Here is a 20918-nt window from a genome sequence, read left to right as displayed (position 1 = left end):
GGGTCTTAAAAGGGAAAATGAACGTTTTTGAGCAGCAGCCCTCCATGTGATTCCAATAAAGTCTCTGCAGGAATTTAAATGTGTAAGCCTGCTGTGCTATGCTTTAACTAGCTATACTTAGAAACCCTGTTACAATTAAATGTGAATTGAAGCTTTCATTAAAAGGCCCAATTAAGGCTGTGGATAAGTAACCTTCATTAAAGGTTTCCTGCTATCAATTTTAAGAAGATTTAAGTCTTTTCTAGGAAGAAAATCAAATATAGCAGACTTGGCTTTTGTAGGCATAAAGGAAATATGCCAGAGGCTGAAACAACCCACACTCCTCTTGGGAAGTTGCGAGGGTCCTGGCTTTCTAGTCTCCCTATGTTTTCAGTGTTCACACGAGGTAACACTTTTTGTTTTAAACTTTGGGTCTGTGAGATGCAATTAGGATTTCTGAGCAGCCAGGCTACTGCGACACAGGAGAGGATAGAGTTGAAATGACTCCATCTTAAGGACAGCATTAGGGGAGCGCCTGGGTGGCTCAGTTGTTGCGCATCTGCCTTCGGCTCAGGTCCTGGTCCCAGGGTCCTGGGATCGAAGATCTGAGCCCTGCATCGGGCTCCCTGCTCAGCACGAAGCCTGCTTCTCCCTCTCCCACTGCCCCTGCTTGTGTTCCCTCTCTCGCTGTGTCTCTGTCAAATAAAATCTTCAAAAAAAAAAAAAACAGCATTAGGTTGTAACATCTTTGGGAGATTATTACTACTAGAACTTGGGGTTTTAAGAATCGTAGTGAAGTTGAGCTAGGTTAGGACTGGGAACGTTTCAGGGTAGAGAGGCAAAAAATTGTCTTCCTGTCTATTGTGGCAGTTAAAATGGGAGAAAAATTTTCCCCCTGCTTTTTGCAGGAAAGAAGGATGAGGTTCTGTGGAACAGGAGTGTAACTGAGGTGATTTAGGTTTGTATTTATATGGACATACTGAATTCAGTTCCATAATTCATCTTTTTTCTAGCTCCTTTCCCTCTTTAGTGACCTATGTTTCTATTCGAAGCCCCCAAAGCTGTATCATTCTTGGTCAGTTAGCCCTACTTCCAAATAGTCTTCTGGCAATAGACCCTAGAGTTGATTTAAGGCCACAAATGGCTGGACATTGGGGGTTTTAATTTATCAGGCCCATATCTACTGCCTGGAAGTGGCAAGTTTTAACTTTTATTTTTTGATTCAGATGCGAAAAAACCACTTCGCCGGGGAGATAGGATTGGGTTGATGGTTTATCAAATTCCTTCAGCGTCTGCTCCTTGTTAATTCTAATTTCAAAGGCCAACAGGCTCCAGCTGGCTGAAAAAGTAAGCTAAAAGTTTTTTTAATGTTTAGCACTTTGTCGGATGCTCTTTGCTGTTCTTTGAGATGGTTGTGTATAGATAGCTGTGTGTGAAAGCTTTTTAATGATAGGGCAAAGCAAGATCTTGTGCGGGAAGGTACAGAAATGACCCCTACTGTGCTGGGCCTAGAGTCAGCATATCTAAAGGCTTTTGAAATAGCCTTGAACTAAGTTATCCACAATTAACAAACGGCCAGCCAAGTCATAGTTTGCTTTCTGCAATGTCTTAGCAAAGCCCCTTAAAAATCATAAGCTTAATCCACATTCAAAATATTTTTGGCCTCATTTTAACATCAAACATTGGACTGTATTAAGGAGACAAGAGCTCTCTGCCCAGCTCTGCCCCTTAGTACCGAAGGGGGTTAGGCTAGATCGTTTTCAAACTTTTTTTTTTCTTTTTTGGCTATAAAACCCTTCAAATGTATTCTGATAAAGAAGCTCTCCACATAAAACACAAAAGCAGAAGTTTTCTGGAACATTTATTCTTTCATCAAGGGTTTGTTTTTTTCATGACAGGCATTGAGGATCCAATAGTAGTTTTTGGTAGAAGAGGACTGAGTGATGACAAAAATGTATTTCCTCACTCTCCCACCCAAGAAGAAATAACAAATACCACACAAATTGTAAACTCATTTAGTGATGCAGTTCATAATTCTAGTTGTGATTGTTAGCACTCTGACTTGGGCCTTGGTTTTTGGCCCCAGACTTAGTCCTCGGCTGAGAGATTGACTCAGGTACAGCTAGGACGTTTTCTGGTTCAAATCATCATTGGGTTCAAATGAGTTGTCATCCCTGTGGAAGGCAGCACCAGCAGAGAAGCTACAAATGCACTTCAAAAATGAGAAGTAGTGCTGGTTTTACCTTAACCACACACTGCACAGCCAAGAAAAACTAGCAGGAGTTGAGCAAAAAATACAGAGCAAGTATCTCTGGGAGAAGCCCTGAAGCAGCTCGTAGTGAAAGCCGCAGTAGGGTGACAGGGATCTGTTTCTAACACTTTGAGACTGGTCACGTCAGAACAGGAGTCCAAGGCACATGACCTTAAGAGGAGATGTTCTGCTGCCGGTCTCACTAGTAAGACCGGCAGCAGAGTTTCAGGCTTTCGACAGGGTGTGACTGGTTCACACTCCAGAATGGTAAAGGAATTACAGTTTGAAGCCAGAATGAATAGCCACGATGCCTGATGTGAGACTTTCATAAGTCACCTTCTCAAAACCTGCATCTTCTATCATCTCTTTGAACTCCTCCTAAAACACAAAGATACAGCAAGGATCACCTGGATTTAAACTCTAGGGCCTTTGTTGTAAAATATCAAAGTTTTGTACCTGAGATGGGAACTGTCGGATACTTTCTACAAGATATTGGTAGGACCTCCAATCTCCTGCGATGACCTCTCCCAGGACAGGAATGACCTGGAAGCTATATAGATCATAAAGCCTAAACACAAAGGCAAAAGATTAAGATTAGAACATGCCCTCTGATCAGAAGCAAGAAGGTTTAAGCGTGGAGTTATAAATTCAAATGCCTATAGGGGTCAAGTCCCTGAAAGTAATGTGGGCCAGGTGTAAGACCAGTAGGGACTAGTGAGGATGTGGTGACAGGTGCAATTAGGAAGTAGCATAAAAGTGGAGAAGGGGCAGGTACTACTCAGCTCTGACTACTGCCATGTGGGAGTAAGTGCTCAGAGCTGCCCTATATGGTTCCTCAAGTGAAGCTGGAAACTCAGATTTTTATGTGAAACTTCCTGATTTTTAAATACGAACATCTAAGTCAATTTCTTAAAATACGATGAATCAAACAAAATATATCTGTGGGCCAACCTGAGCCTCTGGTTGCTGGTTTGAAACTCTTCTGGCTTAGGTGTTGTCATTCAGAACTGGCTGACTTTGAGGTGGCACTGACCCTTAGAGACTCTGAACTATGAGGTTCATGCTTATCGCTTACTGGCTGTTTTATGTCCGTTTTGGGATGGGGAACCGTTGGCTAGCCAATGAGAATAAAGCCCTGTTAACAGTGCCAACCTGGATATGAGGGGATTGTTCACTTGACTAAACTCCAGGCAGAGAAACCGTCCTCCTGGTTTCAGGACTCGATGGGCTTCCTGGAGTGCCTGAGCAAGACAAGGAACAAGAGAACACACTCCTCAGCAGAACTCACTCAATTCCATGAGGCCGCAACAGCTTTAACTTTGATGGGCATTATAAAAGTTAGCATTTCCTATAGATCCCTTGGCATTCTCACTTGGAAAGCTGTAGCAGCAGAGATAACCCTACAATATCCTAAATTTTATAGGCATTCTGCTGCCCATGAAGAGAAGGTTACTTGGAGTACTCAGATTGGTACAATCACATGGCGGCCAATTTCACAATTGTCTATTGATTATTTATTTATTAAAAGCTCATCTCCAGGTTTTCTTTTTTTTCTTTCTTTTTTTTTAAGTAAACTCTTTGCTCAACATGGGGTTTGAACTTAAAACCCCAAGATCACCCTTTACCAACAGAGCCAGCCAGGTGCCCCTACAATTACTTATTTAAATCACAATGGATATCCTCTTTGATCTAGGAATTTTACTTCAAGGAACCTATCTTATAGAAATGCATCTGTTGTAGGGGCACCTGGCTGGCTCAGTCAGTTAAGCATCTGACAGTTTTGGCTCAGGTCAAGATCTCAGGGTCATGAGATCGGTCTCCATGCTGGACCTGCTTAAGATTCTCCCTCTCCCTGTCCCTCTGCTCCTCCCCACCCTCCAAAAAAAAAAAAAAAAAACATCTATTTTAGAGATGATATGCATATAGGTTATTCCCTGCAGCACTGTTTGAACAGCACAAGATTAGAAGCATCTTAACTATTAATGAGATACTGGTTAAATTATGGAATGTCCAGGGGCGCCTGGGTGGCTCAGTCGTTAAGCATATGCCTTTGGCTCAGGTCATGATCCCAGGGTCCTGGGATCGAGCCCCGCATCGGGCTCCCTGCTCCGCGGGAAAGCCTGCTTCTCCCACTCCCCCTGCTTATGTTCCCTCTCGCGCTGTGTCCCTCTCTGTCAGATAAATAAATAAAATCTTTAAAAAAAAATAATGAAATGTCTATATAAATGGAATCTACACAGCTATTTATTTATTTATTTATTTTTAAAGATTTTATTTATTTATTTATTTGAGAGAGAATGAGCGAGAGCACATGAGAGGGGGGAGGGTCAGAGGGAGAAGCAGACTCCCCGCCGAGCAGGGAGCCCGATGCGGGACTCGATCCCAGGACTCCAGGATCATGACCTGAGCCGAAGGCAGTCGCTTAACCAACTGAGCCACCCAGGTGCCCTACATAGCTATTTAAAAAAAGGAAGAGCCAGGGCTCTTTATGCACTGCCATGGAAAAATCTCCCAAGATGTATTTTTAAGGGAAAGAAAGCAATGGGCAAAATTTCATATGCTAATATTTGTTTAAAAAAAAGAAAAAGCAAAATGTTTAATATTCACCAAACATCTCTGCAAAGGTACACAAGAAATTGGTAATTGGAGGGAGGGAGAGGAGGCACTGAATGGTTGGGACACAGGGGTGGGAGGCATACTTTCATTGACATGCTCTTTTGTACTTTGAACCTACTCAAAATTTTTTTTAATTAGAAGAACTAATAAACTGACTGCATACAAGGGGCAGGTCATAAAAATCAAGCTGAAGTGCACCATAAAGATGTCTCACTTCATCTGGAGCCCCCCATTACAAAAACAAAATGTGGTGCCTTGCACATTGTCTTCAAATGCTTTGAGATAGAATATTGAAGTAGAAATGAAGAAGAGCTGCATTAGGGGGTGCCTGGCTAGATTAGTCGGTAGAGACTTTTGATCTCAGAGCTGGGAGTTGGAGCCCCACGCTGGGTGCAGAGATTACTTAAAGATAAAATCTAAAAAAAAAAAAAAAAGATTAAGAGCTAAATGTTCCCTTCTCCCTATAAAGAAACCCATGACTCTAGGTACCTTCTGCCAAAATAAGTGTTTGAGTGCCTTCTGTGTTGGCTTTGGAAACGCCTCTGATCTGCAAACTCAGGCTCAGACAACTTCACAAGTGAGCAGAAACAGATGGAATGCCAGAGCATGACTGACAGCTCAAAGATGTGAATACCAACCCAGAGGCAACAAAGGCTTCTATGGGGATCTGCTCTGTGGTTTGGGTCTTATTCAATTTTGTGACTAGGAAATTGGCAACTTCAAGGATTGAAACCCCTAAGCCGGAAATAGTCATTCCATTCAAGAGCTGGGCGGAGAGAAGAATCCCTCCCTCTTTCCTCATTTTCTGTGGGGCCGCTGCAGGAGATCTAACAGTACAAGAGTCACACAGGCTAAAGGCGCAGCCATATATACCACCTGATCAATGTGTGTGACATTCCGGATCCCAAAGGCAATAGTGTAAACGTCAAACTTGTCATCATCAAAGGGCAGTTCTTCAGCATCTCCCAATACCCAAGCAAGTCCTGAAAGAGAAAATCATTTCTGGTCTCAGTCTGGGTCGCTGTCTCTTATGTACCTGGTGAACTGTCAAACCTGAGGAGGGCATTGTGGGAATCCCCCAATTTGCAGTCAGCCAGGCAGAAGTGTGGGCAGCCCGCACACCCCACTGATGGCTGACTTCTGAAGTGGGGGCAGTCTGCGGAATCTGAGACTAACTCTGCGAGTCAGTGTCAGAATTGAGCTGAATTATTGCACACCTAGTTGGTGTGGGAGAATTGGAGAACAGTTTGGTGCTGGGGAAAACCATACGTGTGGTATAAGAAACCATCACACATCTGCCTTCATCACTGGGTTCCTGGCCGCTGTCTTCAAGGTGTCACCTCAGCCTGAGAATCTGAATTTCTTCAAGTTTAGCAGGAAGTTCTTTCCCCATGGGTCTCAGAGAAGAACCTGATGAATACTTAGTTATGCCCACCCTCAAGCAATTTTTACCCAACTAAGTGTTTTGTGTAAAGTACCACGGTTAAGATCCCAGGTCTGGGGTTTAGACTGCCAGGATTTTAATTCCAGCTTTATTCACCATTTATTAGCTGTATAAGCTTGAATAAACTACTTTGCCTTGGTTTCCTCATCTGTAAGATGGAGTTAATAATAGTACCAACTTCAGAGGATCATTGGAAGTATTCTAAGTATGGAATTTAGCCTAGTTATACTGGTTCTATTAGAGAATCAAAGTGTCTAGACCCTAAATCTGGTCACAAATTTAGAAAACACCCAGGGAACCCCATAACAGGGTAGCTATGTCCACTAAAGGATCCTGATTCAGCTTTAACATTATTCAACTTGCAGCAAATTAGACATAAAATGCATATAGAAGGAAGGCTCTATAGAGGAAAGTAAATGAAAACCTTCCTGGAAAGCAAAGTAGCAGTATTTAACAAAACCCTTAAAAATAACGATACCCTGGGGTGCCTGGGTGGCTCAGCAGTCGGTTAAGCGGTGGACTCTTAGTTTCGGCTCAGGTCGTGATCTGGAGATGATGGAGGTCTGGAGATCTAGCCCTGTGTGGGGCTCTGTGCTCAGCAGGGTGTCTGCTTCCCCTCTCCCTTTCCCTTTGCCCCTCCCCCCAGCTCACACACACACACACTCTCTCTCTCAAATAAATAAATGAATCTTTCAAAAAAAAAAAAGAAAAACCATATCCTTTGAACCAGCTATTTGATTTTTAGGAGGATGACATTGATGACATCATCATCATCATAGCAACTGCTCTGAGCCCTTGATGGCAGGGTCTACATTATCACCTTACACACATTATCTTATCACATTCCCATATTAACTCCGTGGGATAGCTCTTACTATCCTCCTCATGTTTTAGGTGAGCCAAGTTGAGTATCAGGAAGATGAAAGCAGCTTGCCCAAGATCACCCCGATGGATTGGAACTCAGGTTGTTTTATCCCAGGGCCTGTGTTTTCTTTTTTTTATTTATTTTTAATTTTTTTTAAAGATTTTATTTATTTGACAGAGAGACAGCGAGAGAGGGAACACAAGCAGGGGGAGTGGGAGAGGGAGAAGCAGGCTTCGTGCTGAGCAGGGAGCCCGATGCGGGGCTTGATCCCAGGACCCTGGGACCATGACCTGGGCCGAACGCAAACGCTTAACCACTGAGCCACCCAGGCGCCCCAGGGCCTGTGTTCTCAATAGCTATGGTATATTACCTCCTACTACAAGGTGGTTTTTATTCTACCATTTTATAGATAAGGTAATTGAGATCTGGAGAGTTTAAACACTTGTCCGAGGTTATATAGAAGGTAAAAATTAACAAATGCATGCAAAAATTTACAAATAAGGATGTCACAATGCTGTGCTCTGTGCAAAAGCTTTAGAAAAAAGTGAAAGATCAATTGGTTGCTGGTTATGTAAACTGGTGATGTGAATCTTCGTGATTCACATCCATACAGGAGAATATCATAAATAATGATTTTAAGGAATTTTTAATAACATGGACATCTCATGATACAATGCTGAGTTAGGGCAGGATACTAAATTGTATATACAGAAAGTCTTCAATTTTATAAAAAGGAAATGATTAGGAAAAGCTAGGAAGGAAATACATTAAAATACTGGGAGCATCTCTTGATGTTGGAATTATAGGTAACATTTACTTTCTTCTTAATACTTTTGCAAAATCCAAAATTCTCTCAAATATATCACTTTTATAACCTATCAAATACTTTTTAAAAAATATTTTATTATTTAATTAACAGAGAGAGAGAGAGAGACAGGGAGAGAGGGAACATAAGCAGGGGGAGTAGGAGAGGGAGAAGCAGGCCTCCTGCCGAGCAGGGAGCCCAATGCAGGGCTGAATCCCAGGACCCCAGGATCATGACCTGAGCCAAAGGTAGACGCTTAACCAACTGAGACCAGGCGCCCCTCAAATAATTTTTTTTTTTTAAAGATTTTATTTATTTATTTGACAGAGAGAGACACAGCGAGAGAGGGAACACAAGCAGGGGGAGTGGGAGAGGGAGAAGCAGGCTCACTGCAGAGCAGGGAGCCCGATGCAGGACTCGATCCCAGATGGAGCCTCGAGTCGGGCTCTCTGCTCGGCGGGAAGCCTGCCTCTCTGTCTCCCTCTCCCACTCACCCTGCTGTGTTCCTGCTCTCGCTAACTCTCTCTGTCAAATAAATAAATAAAATCTTTAAAAAAAAAAAGCTCCTGCCCTCAGAACTTCCATTTGGGGAGGAAATGCTCCATCCACATAAGATGTAAATAAAACACACAAGAGTGCTATACATAAATATACCTTTCTCATTAACTTACTATTACAAAATAATTTCTAGGATCCTCCTTAGTTTCAACTCTTTCCGTGTGGTATTTTTTACAAAGACATCATTGTTGGACATTGAGGAAGCAAGGAGGAAAGATAAGGAAAACTGGCCTATGCAGCACTTAATAATTCATATGCCAGTGGATTTGTCTTGGCAGTGAGGAGAGGCTGAAGGACAAGCTATGCTATGGAAGGGATGATTCCAGAAATGGAGCATTCCCTATCATTTCTATCCTTGTTCTCCATTCCTTATGGTTGAGCACCAGAGAGAAGGGAAACAAGTTTTTCAGTAGGAGTAAGGAAACATAGTGCCTTTGTCTAAAAACACTAAGGACTGTCTGCCTTCTGATCAGCACTGAGGGTTAACAAAAGAGCCCTTCATCTTGGAGGCCAAGTGGGCTGTGGTCCGTCTAGGCAGCTCGTTTTGGGGGTGGGGGGCGGAGGAGGAAGAATTGAACTAAAATAACCATAGTCACTCCTGGGGGGGAGGGGGAGCACAGGACCGCTGAGGTTGACCCGAGGACCTTTATTTTCTTTGTCCCAGACCACTGCCTCACAGTAGCTGCCTGCAGGGCTTGGTCAGCTGGGGAGAGGCCAGGGCAGTGGCTCCAGAGAGCCTGCCAAACCCTTACTTCTACTTGATAAAGTTGGGGGGAGTATTTTAAGAGATGAAAACAAACAGCAAAATGTGAAATCTACTTCTTTAAGCTTGGGCACAAATTGTCCATTTTCAGGTTGCAGTGGGTTCCCCGAGACGTGCAGTCACTCTCCTATCTGCTGCGGACAGGAGCACTGTTTCGGGGGTTTCTTTAATTCTATCAGCTGGGGCCTCAGAGGAACAGATGCCCAGACGAGGGAGGAGTGCAAAAGGGGTCTTCTTTGCGGGGAGAACATCTGGGGTTGGATAAAAGGAAGAGGGAGCAAGACTGAGTGGGGAAAGCCTGTAGACCTCGATGCAGATCCGATAAAGCCTTAGCCAGCCCAACAGGGAGCTCTGGAGCACGGCCAGCAAAGAGCCCAACCTGGAGGTGGAGGCAGAGCCCGAAGGTTGTAAGAGCTTGTGTCCGAAGCACAAGTTCCTGCGTTAAGGTCAGAGCACCTTCCCAGCTTCCACATGCGTCAAACCCTCTGAGTACTGACGGGGACTGGGATGGCTCCAAAACAGGACATTGGGGTCAGCAGGGAGTTGCTGGGAATTGAAAGCAAAACTTCCGTCTCAGAGTCCAAGAGCTAAGATCCCAAGACTCAGCTCCGATTTGGGATCTGCCATTTAAAAGTTGTGTTACTTGAGCAGAGGCACTTTACTCAAGCAGCTCTTTGGGCTTTGGTTATCACCTCCATCACATGGGGCTGGTCATCACACTAACTCCCTGGGTTGCCGAAATAATGTACATAACAGCACACGAACTGGATTCAGGCACACAAATTATCTTCGATTCCTGTCTATCTATATGTTTTTGAAAATAAAGCACTTCAACCTTTTATATATCCCATCTTACTTCATAAACACACAAACATTTCCACTGTGTCTACTTCCCATAGGATTTACCAGCTTTGTGTCCTTGAGCACGGGCTTTCTGCTTTCCAATCTTTAGCATCTCCTTGTTGATGTCACAGACCACAACCCGGGAACCGCCCAAAGGATCATCTTCACTTTGGTACTTTTTGGCAATTTCTTCCCAGGATAAATTTTGCTGGGCCCGTAACTGCCTCTTCTGCTTTCCCTTATGCTGTGCCTGGACATAATTAAGGAACCGGAATGCAATGTCACCTGTGGGAAGCCAACAGGAGGAAAGATGCAAACATAAACACACACAAAAATCCAACATTTCCAAAACCAAACAGAGCAACAAAGGGACAAGATTTGAGGAATATCCAAAAATTGAAGTGTCTCTTCATTTCTATGGTAACTTAAAAAAAAAAATTGGGGTGCCTGGGTGGCTCAGTCAGTTAAGTGTCTGCCTCCGGCTCAGGTCATGATCTCTGGGTCCTGGGATGGAGTCCCGCGTTGGGCTCCTTGTTCAACAGGGAGACTGCTTCTCCCTCTGCTTGCTGCTTCCCCCTGCTTGTGCTCTAACAAATAAATAAAATCTTTAAAAAAAACCACATTTTTTTAACTTCTAATATTCTTTTTTTTAAAAGATTTTTATTTTTTTTAAAGATTTTGTTTATTTGACAGAGAGACACAGCGAGAGAGGGAACACAAGCAGGGGGAGTGGGAGAGGGAGAAGCAGGCTTCCCGCGGAGCAGGGAGCCCGATGCGGGGCTCAATCCCAGGACCCTGGGATCATGACCTGAGCCGAAGGCAGACGCTTAACGACTGAGCCACCCAGGCGCCCCAAGATTTTATTTTTAAGTAATCTCTCTACCCAACATGGGGCGCAAACTCACGACCTCAAGATCAAGAGTCCCATGTTCTACTGACTGTGCCAGCCGGGCGCCCCGTTAACTTCTAATATTCTTAAAAACCTTTAAAAAATTGCGTAAGTAATGCATGGACACATTCTCGCTATAAAAGACTCACCCAAATTTATGATGATATCTCGCCCCTCATCTCTGCTTGCCTCTATCTTCCCAATATATTTAGATCACATTTCATAGTCCCTCATAGATTCTTTTGTAAACTAGAGTAACAGATTAATATTTTATTTCTATTTCATCAATAGATGAAATAGATGAAATAGATTACAGATGGTACCTCTTGACTCTTTTCAACCTTCTACTGTGGGCACTTTTACACTGTCAAGACTGATAACATACTGTTTGTTCAGTAGCTATAATTTTGTCTTCTGTGCTTTGCTGGAGTCTACAAGCTGAAAAGTGTTTATGTTATTGTGACCAGGTAAATACTGTTTGGGCCAAGACAGTGCTTTCTAGGATCACATTTCCTTTCTTATAATGTTGTTTGTCTTTTTCTTACACCAGTTGCAAGAAATATATCCTTAAGTTTTTCTAGTCTCTTCAACAAATTAGGTATTCTCCAGTCCCTTTCCTATATATTTAAATCTTTTATATGAAACAGCTTAAAAACACAGGGATCATATTATACACATAGTTATACAACTTGTTTTCTTTCTCTTCCCACTGAATATGTCTTTGAGAACCTTCCATCAGTACTTATAGGTTTTCCACATTCTTTAAATAGCTACATGATATTTCATAGAATGGATGTACCTTAATTTAAAACAATTTCTTTACTGAGGCAGAAATAGGTTATTTCCAAGTTTTCACTACTACTAAAAACGATGCAGTGAGCATATTTGTAGCTATATATTTTTAAAAAGTCTTTTTTAGTACATGGGATTACCTTCCAATTACATTTTCTAAATGGGCAGTTGCCAGCACGTAGTAATGCTGCAGGTGAAGACACAGAAGTAGGCAGCTCTGACCGAAGCCTTTCTGTAGCTGTATCTTTGTGCAAGTTTTTTTTTTTTTAGACTAGATATGGAGATTTGGAATTGTGGGATCCTAGACTATAAAGATTTTAGATTTTAATAGATTCTGTTAAATTGTCCTCCGTTGAGCAAACAATGAATCATGGAACACTACATCAATAACTAACGATGTAACGTATGGTGATTAACATAACATAATAAAAAAATAAATAAATTGTCCTCCATTGAGCAAGGTGTCTTACTACCTTCTGAGTTTCCACTGGGGAGAAGACCACACCAACAAAGCCACACATAAACATGTTTCACACATGGAGATTGTTCCTCTGTCATTTCTTATTCTATTGGTATAGATTATCAAATTATTACATTATATGACCCATTATTCTAATGTAATTTAACATGTACATTAACCATATAATAACATCACCAAGATGCATTGTAGAAACCCATGACGTTTTTCTCCCCAGACATCTAGTGTGCACCAAGTAACAAAGGACCATGTATAAACAATTGAGCTTTTGATTTCTGATATGATAATGGATTAGGCAGAAAGCTTATGGAATATGAGAAAGGGCATCCCCCCCCAAAGAAAGAGGGAAAGTGGATTAAAGGTTAAACGGAAAATAAAAGTCATTCACATGGTGAGATGTCACTGGAGTAAAAAAGTGATCTTTTTCCTTTGTAACCCTGTGCATTTTAGAAAAATGACAGGCATAAAGCTGATATTTTGTGCTTTTGAGTGACATTTAGTTAAAAAGAGTAAACCTTTCTTAGGAGTGTGCTGATTTTCTTTTAAGATTTTATTTATTCAGGGGTGCCTGGGTGGCTCAGTCGTTGGGCGTCTGCCTTCAGCTCGGGTCATGATCCCAGGGTTCTGGGATCGAGCCCCACATCGGGCTCCCTGCTCCGCGGGAGGCCTGCTTCTCCCTCTCCCTCTGCTGTTCCCCCTGCTTATGCGCTCTCTCTCTGTCAAATGAATGGATAAAATCTTTAAAAAAAAAAAAAGATTTTTATTCATTTGACAGAGAGAGAGATAGCGAGAGCAGGAACACAAGCGGGGGAGTGGGAAAGAGAGAAGCAGGGTTCCCGCAGAGCAGGGATCCTGATGCGGGGCTGGATCCCAGGACCCTGGGATCATGACCTGAGCCAAAGTCAGACACTTAAGAATTGAGCCACCCACGCGCCCCAGGAGTGTGCTGATTTTCAATTACCATCTTCAGCCTAACAGTAGGTAAGCTAGCTCATTCCAACAAGAGCACTAATTTCTACAAAAGGTGCTCAGCGATATTTGAGGATACTCGACTGGACATTACCTGTGCCTCCAGCAACATCAAGCAGCTGGGTCCCAGGAAACGGGTGCATCTTCGAGAGCAGTAAATCCTTCCAAATACGATGGATACCAAGACTCATCATATCATTCATCACATCATACTTCTTGGCCACACTTTCAAACACATGATAGACTGACATAGGAGAAATAAAACACAATTGTGCTATTAACAAGATTAACTAGGGGAAGTCCTAAATGAGAGAGGAGGAAGCTTTTCTCCCCTGAAGTTGCCCGTCTTTGTCAGGTGAAGTTAAAGCTATACTGCTTGATACCCAAATCTGCCCCTTAACCTCTTTTAAAAAAGGCTTTAGTTACTTCATGTAAGAAACCAACCTCTTTTCTGCTGTCTTAGTTACCTTTATCTAGGACCACTACCCCATGCACCTACTTGGTACTAAGTAGGTTTCCATTTCTTAGAGGATGGGGGGGGGGGGGGGCGTAATGGAATTTTTCTAATGGTTATTATAATCGAAAACAACAGAATCATTAGAAATACATGACTAATGGATGGGAAAGCCTGAGCTCATCCCTGCCTGGATCACAGAGAAAAAGCTCAGGTACAATTAGGTGGGCAGATGAATGGCAAGATGTGAATCAGGGCCAAGCCACACTGCAGAGGGCCCTCATAAATGTCATAAATTTGACAGGATCAAGGGAGAATATGGAATCTGGTCTAGTGGGAGAAGGAATTTACTAGTTAAGGCACTTTAAAACACAGGCTGCATTTAACTTCTTTATACCTGTTTCTCTGTCCATAAGATGAAAAACTCTGGGACGCCTGAGTGGCTCAGTCAGTTAAGCGTCTGCCTTCAGCTCAGGTCATGATCCCAGGGTCCTGGGATTGAGTCCCGCATCAGGCTCCCTGATCCGCGGGGAGCCTACTTCTCCCTCCGTCTCTGCCCCTCTCTCTCTCTATCTCTCATGAATAAATAAATAAAATCTTTAAAAAAAAAAAAAAAAGAAAAACTCAGAGCCAGCTCCCCATCACCCTGCTATAAGGCTGAATTAGGTAATGAAGGGGAGATGCTTTGTTTCTCAAATGAAATGTGCTGCATAGATCCACGACATCACTGTCCTCTGCTGAATCAGCAGACTATAGCGCCCCTCCTGAACTCAATCTTGAATGCCTTTCTCAACCCCAGGATCTCCAAGCTTGCTTTTTTTTGTTTTGTTTTTGGGGTATTCACGGACACTACAGCTCAACCCACCAAGTATAAGCAATCTTTGCTTTGCATGGTTCCAATATACATGAATTTCAGTGACTGTGGTTTAGTTAAACAACATCAGTCCCCCAGCAACATCATTCATGTGCAGTGGTGTATTAACTGTGAGTAACCGCATAAAGTACAAACTTCACTGGTAGTTCTTCAGCCCATAAGTCACTCTGTAAATAACAGACATGCATCATGATCAGTAACCAATTATGTCACTTCTTTCAGTTTGCACTTGGTAGGTCACTACACATCAGTCATTCAGTTCACACACAGCAAAGCATGTAGATGTGTTACTTCCTTATCTCTCAGTTTTAAACACATGTGGGATTTTACAAAACTAGGTAATTGAAAGAGGAAATTGGCCAACGAAAATGAAAGCACTGCAAAGAAATGAAAAGTGGTAATACTGGAAGTGAAATGGCCATGGGGTTATAGGTTAAACAGCTGACTGTGGAATGTTGATGCTCGAGAGACTCCAGATATGCAGCCAGAAGATCTATGTGAAGATGAACTTATGGATATAAATGAGGATGTGGTTGTGAGGAAAAGGTTGAAGATGTCCCAGAGGAAATGATGCCAGCAAAAAAATCTCACCCTAGAGGAATTCTTGGAGATATCTCATGACATTGACAGTGAAAGGATAAAATGTTACAAGCTGATTAAAATTTAGAAAGCAGTACAGCAATTTACCAAGGCATAGAGAAGATGCTTGCTCCCTATTGTAAATTATATGACCAGAAGGTAGCAAACACTGTTCAAACTACTCTTGGTACATATTTTTTATGAAGGACTAAAACAACGTAATGTTTCTAATTTTTTATTAGAATTTTAATTAAAAAACAAACTTAAAATTTAAAAATTCTAATTACATTAAGTTAAAACTAAACCTAATTTTAAATTATAGTTTGCTAAATAAATATTAACTTTACTATTTATTTCATTTCTCTATACATTTATAACTAACAAAAAGAGAGTTTTTGATGTTCAATAATTTCTTAATTTTTTAAAGTAAACTCTATGCCCAATGTGGGACCTAAACTCACGACCCTGAGATCAAGAGTCACTGACTGAGCCAGCCAGGAACCCCTGATGTTCAATAATTTTTAGAGGTCCTAGGACATTTGTAATTTTCCCCATTGATTATTAGTATCACTGTGCATGATTTCAGCATGCATGGTCATTTTTACAGTCCTGCACTACTGTGCAAAGGGAAGACTGCCTGTACTTCAGTGTTGGGTCTCCATCTGGGAGATATATATTTAGCTCAGTTGGATAACCTCTTCTTTGCTTGTGTGTGTGAAATACTGTTTTCGTTTTTTTTTTTTAAAGATTTTTATTTATTTATTTGACAGAGAGAGACATAGTGAGAGAGGGAACACAAGCAGGGGGAGTGGAAAAAGGGAGAAGCAGGCTTCCCGCCGAGCTGGGAGCCTGATGCGGGGCTCGATCCCAGGACTCTGGGATCATGACCTGAGCCGAAGGCAGATGCTTAACGACTGAGCCACCCAGGTGCCCCTGAAATATTGTTTATATTTTGTAAAGTACAATACAGAAGTTAGGCATTATTATCATTTTGGAAGCAACCCACCTAGATTAAAATCTCTGGCTCTGCCACTTACTAGCAAAATCTTGGGCAAGTGACTTACTATCTCTCTTTCAACAGTTTCTTCATCTATAATATCAGGCTATTAGTCTCTACCTTATAAGGTATTTACAAGAATTAATGTAAAGTATTCTAAAAGGTTTCAAGTCCTTAAGTTTACTATCCTTTTACTTGGCTTCTCTTATTTCACAAGCAGTTATCAAGCTTTTAATGTGCATCAGGCACTGAAATACAGACATGAATGAGCCACTGTCCTAACTTTCTGGGGATTCACTCCAGTGAAATAAATTTAAAATCAATATTCAAAGAGTTACAGTAGAGGTATGTATTTAGTAAGGCTGAGGTCAGACGTAAGACAATGTAGTAGTCTTTAAGAGGATGGGATATTCCATTGTGATTTCTTTCTCTTTATTTCCTGGGTGACCACAGGCCAAGTGAAGGAAACTCTCAGACCTCACCATATCCACCTGTTAAATGGACACAATACCTTCCCCATTATAAATGGTACAGCTGGAGTTTAAAACAGTCCTTTCCTTTCACATGCCTATAGCACAATGCTGGACACAAAAACTGCTCAACAATATCTAACCTTTATTGGGCAATTATGAAGCGCCAGGCACTGTTCAAAATATTTTAATGTATGAAGTAATCTAATCCTCATTATAACTCTAAGAAAAAAGTTACTATTATTCCTACTCACACAATTTGGAAGCTGAGGGACAGGGAAGATAGTTTTCTCTTTCCTTTCTATAAAAAATGGCCCTACCCTTTGGCAAGAGGTGAAGAACATGAGCTCTGTAGTCACACCAAAGTGGGCTGGAAGATTGGTACGGCCACATATAAATTGGGCAAGTTCTTGTTTAATCTCGAAGTCTCAATTTCCTCATGTGTAATTTGGGGATAACAATACCACTGTTCGGAGGTTGAAATGAAAATTGAGAATAAGGGGTGCTGGGTGGCTCGGTTGTGTGAGCGTCTGCCTTCGGCTCAGGTCATATGATCCCAGAGTTCTGGGATCGAGCCCCCCCATCGGGCTACCTGCTCAGCGGGAAGCCTGCTTCTCCCTCTCACACTCCCCCTGCTTGTGCTCCCTCTCTCGCTGTGTCTCTCTCTCTGTCAAATAAATAAAATCTTTTAAAAAAGAAAGAAAAGAAAAAAGAAAATTGGGAATAAAATCTGCATGGTGCCTGGCACATCATAAACACCCAGTTTTGGGGATTTAGTGATAATTACTGTGTTTAACAAGAGGAGGCATCGGGCGCCTGGGTGGCTCAGTCGTTAAGCGTCTGCCTTCGGCTCGGGTCATGATCCCAGGGTCCTGGGATCGAGTCCCATATCGGGCTCCCTGCTCCGCGGGAGGCCTGCTTCTCCCTCTCCTACTCCCCCTGCTTGTGTTCCTGCTCTCACTATGTCTCTCTCTGTCAAATAAATAAATAAAATCTTTAAAAAAAAAACAAGAGGAGGCATCTAAGCTCTGCGGTGTCAGGCTGGTAGGGCGGGGGCGGGGGGACTCCTTGGAGGTCAGGACTGCACAGGCTACGGCATCCGAGTCAACAGGACGTTAAATCAACTCCTAGCTGAGCAGAAGAAACTAGATCGCAGATAGATCCCTCCGTCCGCCCTCTCGCCCCTTTCACCTTTGCCCCCCTTCTCCTCCTCCGACACAGTCTCAAACCCGAAATGTGTTTCCGTTTCCCGCTTCTCTTGGGACAAGTGCCGCGCACCCAACGAGCCCCTGGGCCAGGAGCTACGAAACCCGGGGAGCCGGCAGCACCGCATCACCCACGACCACCTAGGACCGCAGTAGCTCCATAGAGCGCAGCTCCTGTGGGTCGCCATCTTGGTAGTAGGGTGACGGCGGCCGGATATTACGTATGTTGCATCACTAGAGGGCCAACGGTGGCCGGTAGGAGACATTATTAGCCTAAGGCGTCCTGAAACCCTTTATTAGGGAGTTATGCGTGTGACCTCTGGGATCCGGAGGTTATTTAGTTTTTGAGTACCGGAAATCGCTTCTTCTCTCTCTTCCCACTTTGAATATAGAATTCACCAGAAATGAAGGGACCTTAGGATAAGCCCCAATCACCTCTCAGCGGCCATGTCTCTGAATCTTGTTAAGCAGCAGTATAAATGCTAACTCGCAAGATAACCAGTAACTCTTGTTTTCTGGTGCAGAAGTAGGAAACTAAGGTACCCTGTGGTTACAAGGCAAGAGATTACAAGGTCAATTCTCTTAAACTTTGATGTGCCTAAGAATCACCTGGTTTGATCTTTTTTTTTTTTTTAAGATATTTATTTATTTATTTGACAGAGAGAGACACAGCGAGAGAGGGAACACAAGCAGGGGGAGTGGGAGAGGGAGAAGCAGGCTTCCTGCTGAGCAGGGAGCTGGACGTGGGGCTCGATCCCAGGACCCTGGGATCATGACCTGAGCTGAAGGCAGACACTCAACGACTGAGCCACCCAGGCGCCCCTGGTTTGATCTTTAAAATGCAGATGCCGGTGGGCGCCTGGGTGGCTCAGTGGGTTAAGCCTCTGACTTTTGATTTCCCTCAGGTCATGATCTCAGGCTCTTGAGATCAAGCCCCCGTAGGGCTCCATGCTGGATGTGGAGCCTGCTTGGGATTCTCTCTCTCTTCCTTTGCCCCTCCTTTCTATCTTCTCTCCAAAAGAAAAAAAAAAGAAGAAGAAGAAGCAGATTCCTGGGCCCAAATATCAGAGATTTTAAATCTGTACAGTAGGGATGGGCATTGGGAATCCTTATTGAACAATCTTCCATGGTGGTTCTTTTTTTTTTTTTTAAGATTTATTTATTGGGGGTGGTGGAGCATAGGGAGAGGGAGAGAGAGAATCCAAAGCAGCCTCCACACCCAGCGCAGAGTCCCATGCAGGGCTGGATTTCAGGACCCTGAGATCATGACCTGAGCCAAAATTAAGAGTCCGATGCTCAACCCACTGAACCATCCAGGAAATCTGCAAACTCCTGTGGTGATTCTGATGCAAGGAATTGGCAGACCATTCTTGAGAAACGTGTGCTAGACTACTCTGAAAAATAAATGTATAGGGGTGCCCGGGTGGCTCAATCGTTAAGCGTCTGTCTTAGCCTCAGGTCATGATCCCCGGGGTCCTGGGATCAAGCCCCACATCAGGCTCCCTACTCAGGAAGGAGCCTGCTTCTCCCTTTCCCTCAGCCTGCTGCTCCCCCTACTTGTGCTCTCTCTCTCTCTCTGTCAAATACATACATAAAATCTTAAAAAAAAAACCCAAAAAACGTACAAAAGGCTGTTCTTTGGTCTTTACATTTTATGTACCTAAGAAATTTATAAATGGGAAGGAAAGCTCTGGTGTCTAGTTAGTGAGTCAGACCCAATCACCACTCACCCTCCTTCTTCAGCTGTCACAAAGCTACACTTCTAGCGCCAACTGGCATAGCGTGGATGTTTACTTCCAACCCAGATTTTCCGGTTCTTTTTTTATGGAAAGGGTAATGTAGACCATCTTGAGCAAAAGAGGATGGAGGTGGTGAGTTTTGCTTGGATTTCTATGTTTCTGCTTTGATTCTCTTTTTAAATGTATGTTTCCTGTAAATATTTCACAAGGAGAAAGCGCCAAGGACCCTAAGAAACTATTTTGAAAATGAAAAATCTCTTCCTGGTTTAATGTGTAGCCTGACAGATGGACACCTACTGCTTTCTTTTGGAAGAGCTGCACGGGTTTTTCTTCTTTCCCTCTCTTTTATTTTTAAAAGTGATAGAAAGAAGGAATGATTCATCCATGTAATTAGAGTTCTCACATCATTGTTAAAGGAAATAAAAATTCATCAAGGAAACTTAGTATATCTTCCATATCTAGTCATACTTGAGAATGGACCTCAGGCTTTGGGGCTGTTCCTTGTAGACATCAAAGTAAATTTCCAAACAAACCAACATTATGTATTTGTTCTCATTTCAATATGACTTGCGGGGAAAAAACTGCAAAAGGTGAAGCAGGACAAGGACTGATGAAGGCCATTTTAAGGAAATTTAAAAATACGAGATTAGTATTTAGTTTTCTTTATTCAAGTTAAAACTATTAATTTCAAGAAATTGATTGACTTATATATACATTACTTATTAATTTTTTTAAAAGATTTTATTTATTTATTTGAGACAGAGAGAATGAGAGACAGAGAGCATGAGAGGGAGGAAGGTCAGAGGGAGAAGCAGACTCCCTGCCGAGCAGGGAGCCTGATGTGGGACTCGATCCCGGGACTCCAGGATCATGACCTGAGCCGAAGGCAGTCGCTTAACCAACTGAGCCACCCAGGTGCCCCATTACTTATTAATATTTTGTATCGCACGTGATGATGTATAAGGAGCCAAAAAGGACCCAATTAAGGGAATTCTAGGATTTTGTCGATTTATTTGTTCATATAGGACTGCTGAAATTCCACTCACCCTTCTGTGCTCAGCTCAAGTGACGCCTCTCTGGGAAGCCTTCCTCTACTCCCCACCCCCAACTGTTTGTACACCTCTCCTTGGAGGCTTTGCTATAGTCAGCATTTTTAAATTATTTTTTATTTTTTATTCTTATGTTAATCCCCATACATTGCATCATTAGTTTTAGATGTAGTGTTCCATGATTCATTGTTTGTGCATAACACCCAGTGCTCCATGCAGAACGTGCCCTCCTCAATACCCATCACCAGGCTAACCCATCCTCCCACCCCCCTCCCCTCTAGAACCCTCAGTTTGTTTTT

At 42.7% G+C, this 20918-nt stretch overlaps 1 protein-coding gene across 1 annotated transcript; it reads right to left on the bottom strand.

Moving 5' to 3' along the window:
* Positions 1–1831: 1831 nt before the first annotated feature.
* On the bottom strand, positions 1832–18026 carry COQ5 (coenzyme Q5, methyltransferase). The gene is made up of 7 exons (XM_021703514.1): positions 17818–18026; positions 13347–13496; positions 10188–10409; positions 5723–5829; positions 3383–3471; positions 2687–2798; positions 1832–2608 (listed from the first exon to the last, which is right to left on the bottom strand). Exons 1-7 carry the CDS (start codon positions 18017–18019, stop codon positions 2507–2509), a joined length of 984 nt encoding a protein of 327 aa, XP_021559189.1. The 5' UTR covers positions 18020–18026; the 3' UTR covers positions 1832–2506.
* Between the last annotated feature and the right edge of the window lie 2892 nt (positions 18027–20918).

This window comes from Neomonachus schauinslandi, chromosome 14 (genome assembly GCF_002201575.2).
Source record: "Neomonachus schauinslandi chromosome 14, ASM220157v2, whole genome shotgun sequence".
NCBI lineage: Eukaryota > Metazoa > Chordata > Mammalia > Carnivora > Phocidae > Neomonachus > Neomonachus schauinslandi.
This window is presented reverse-complemented; position numbering and strand designations above follow the sequence as displayed.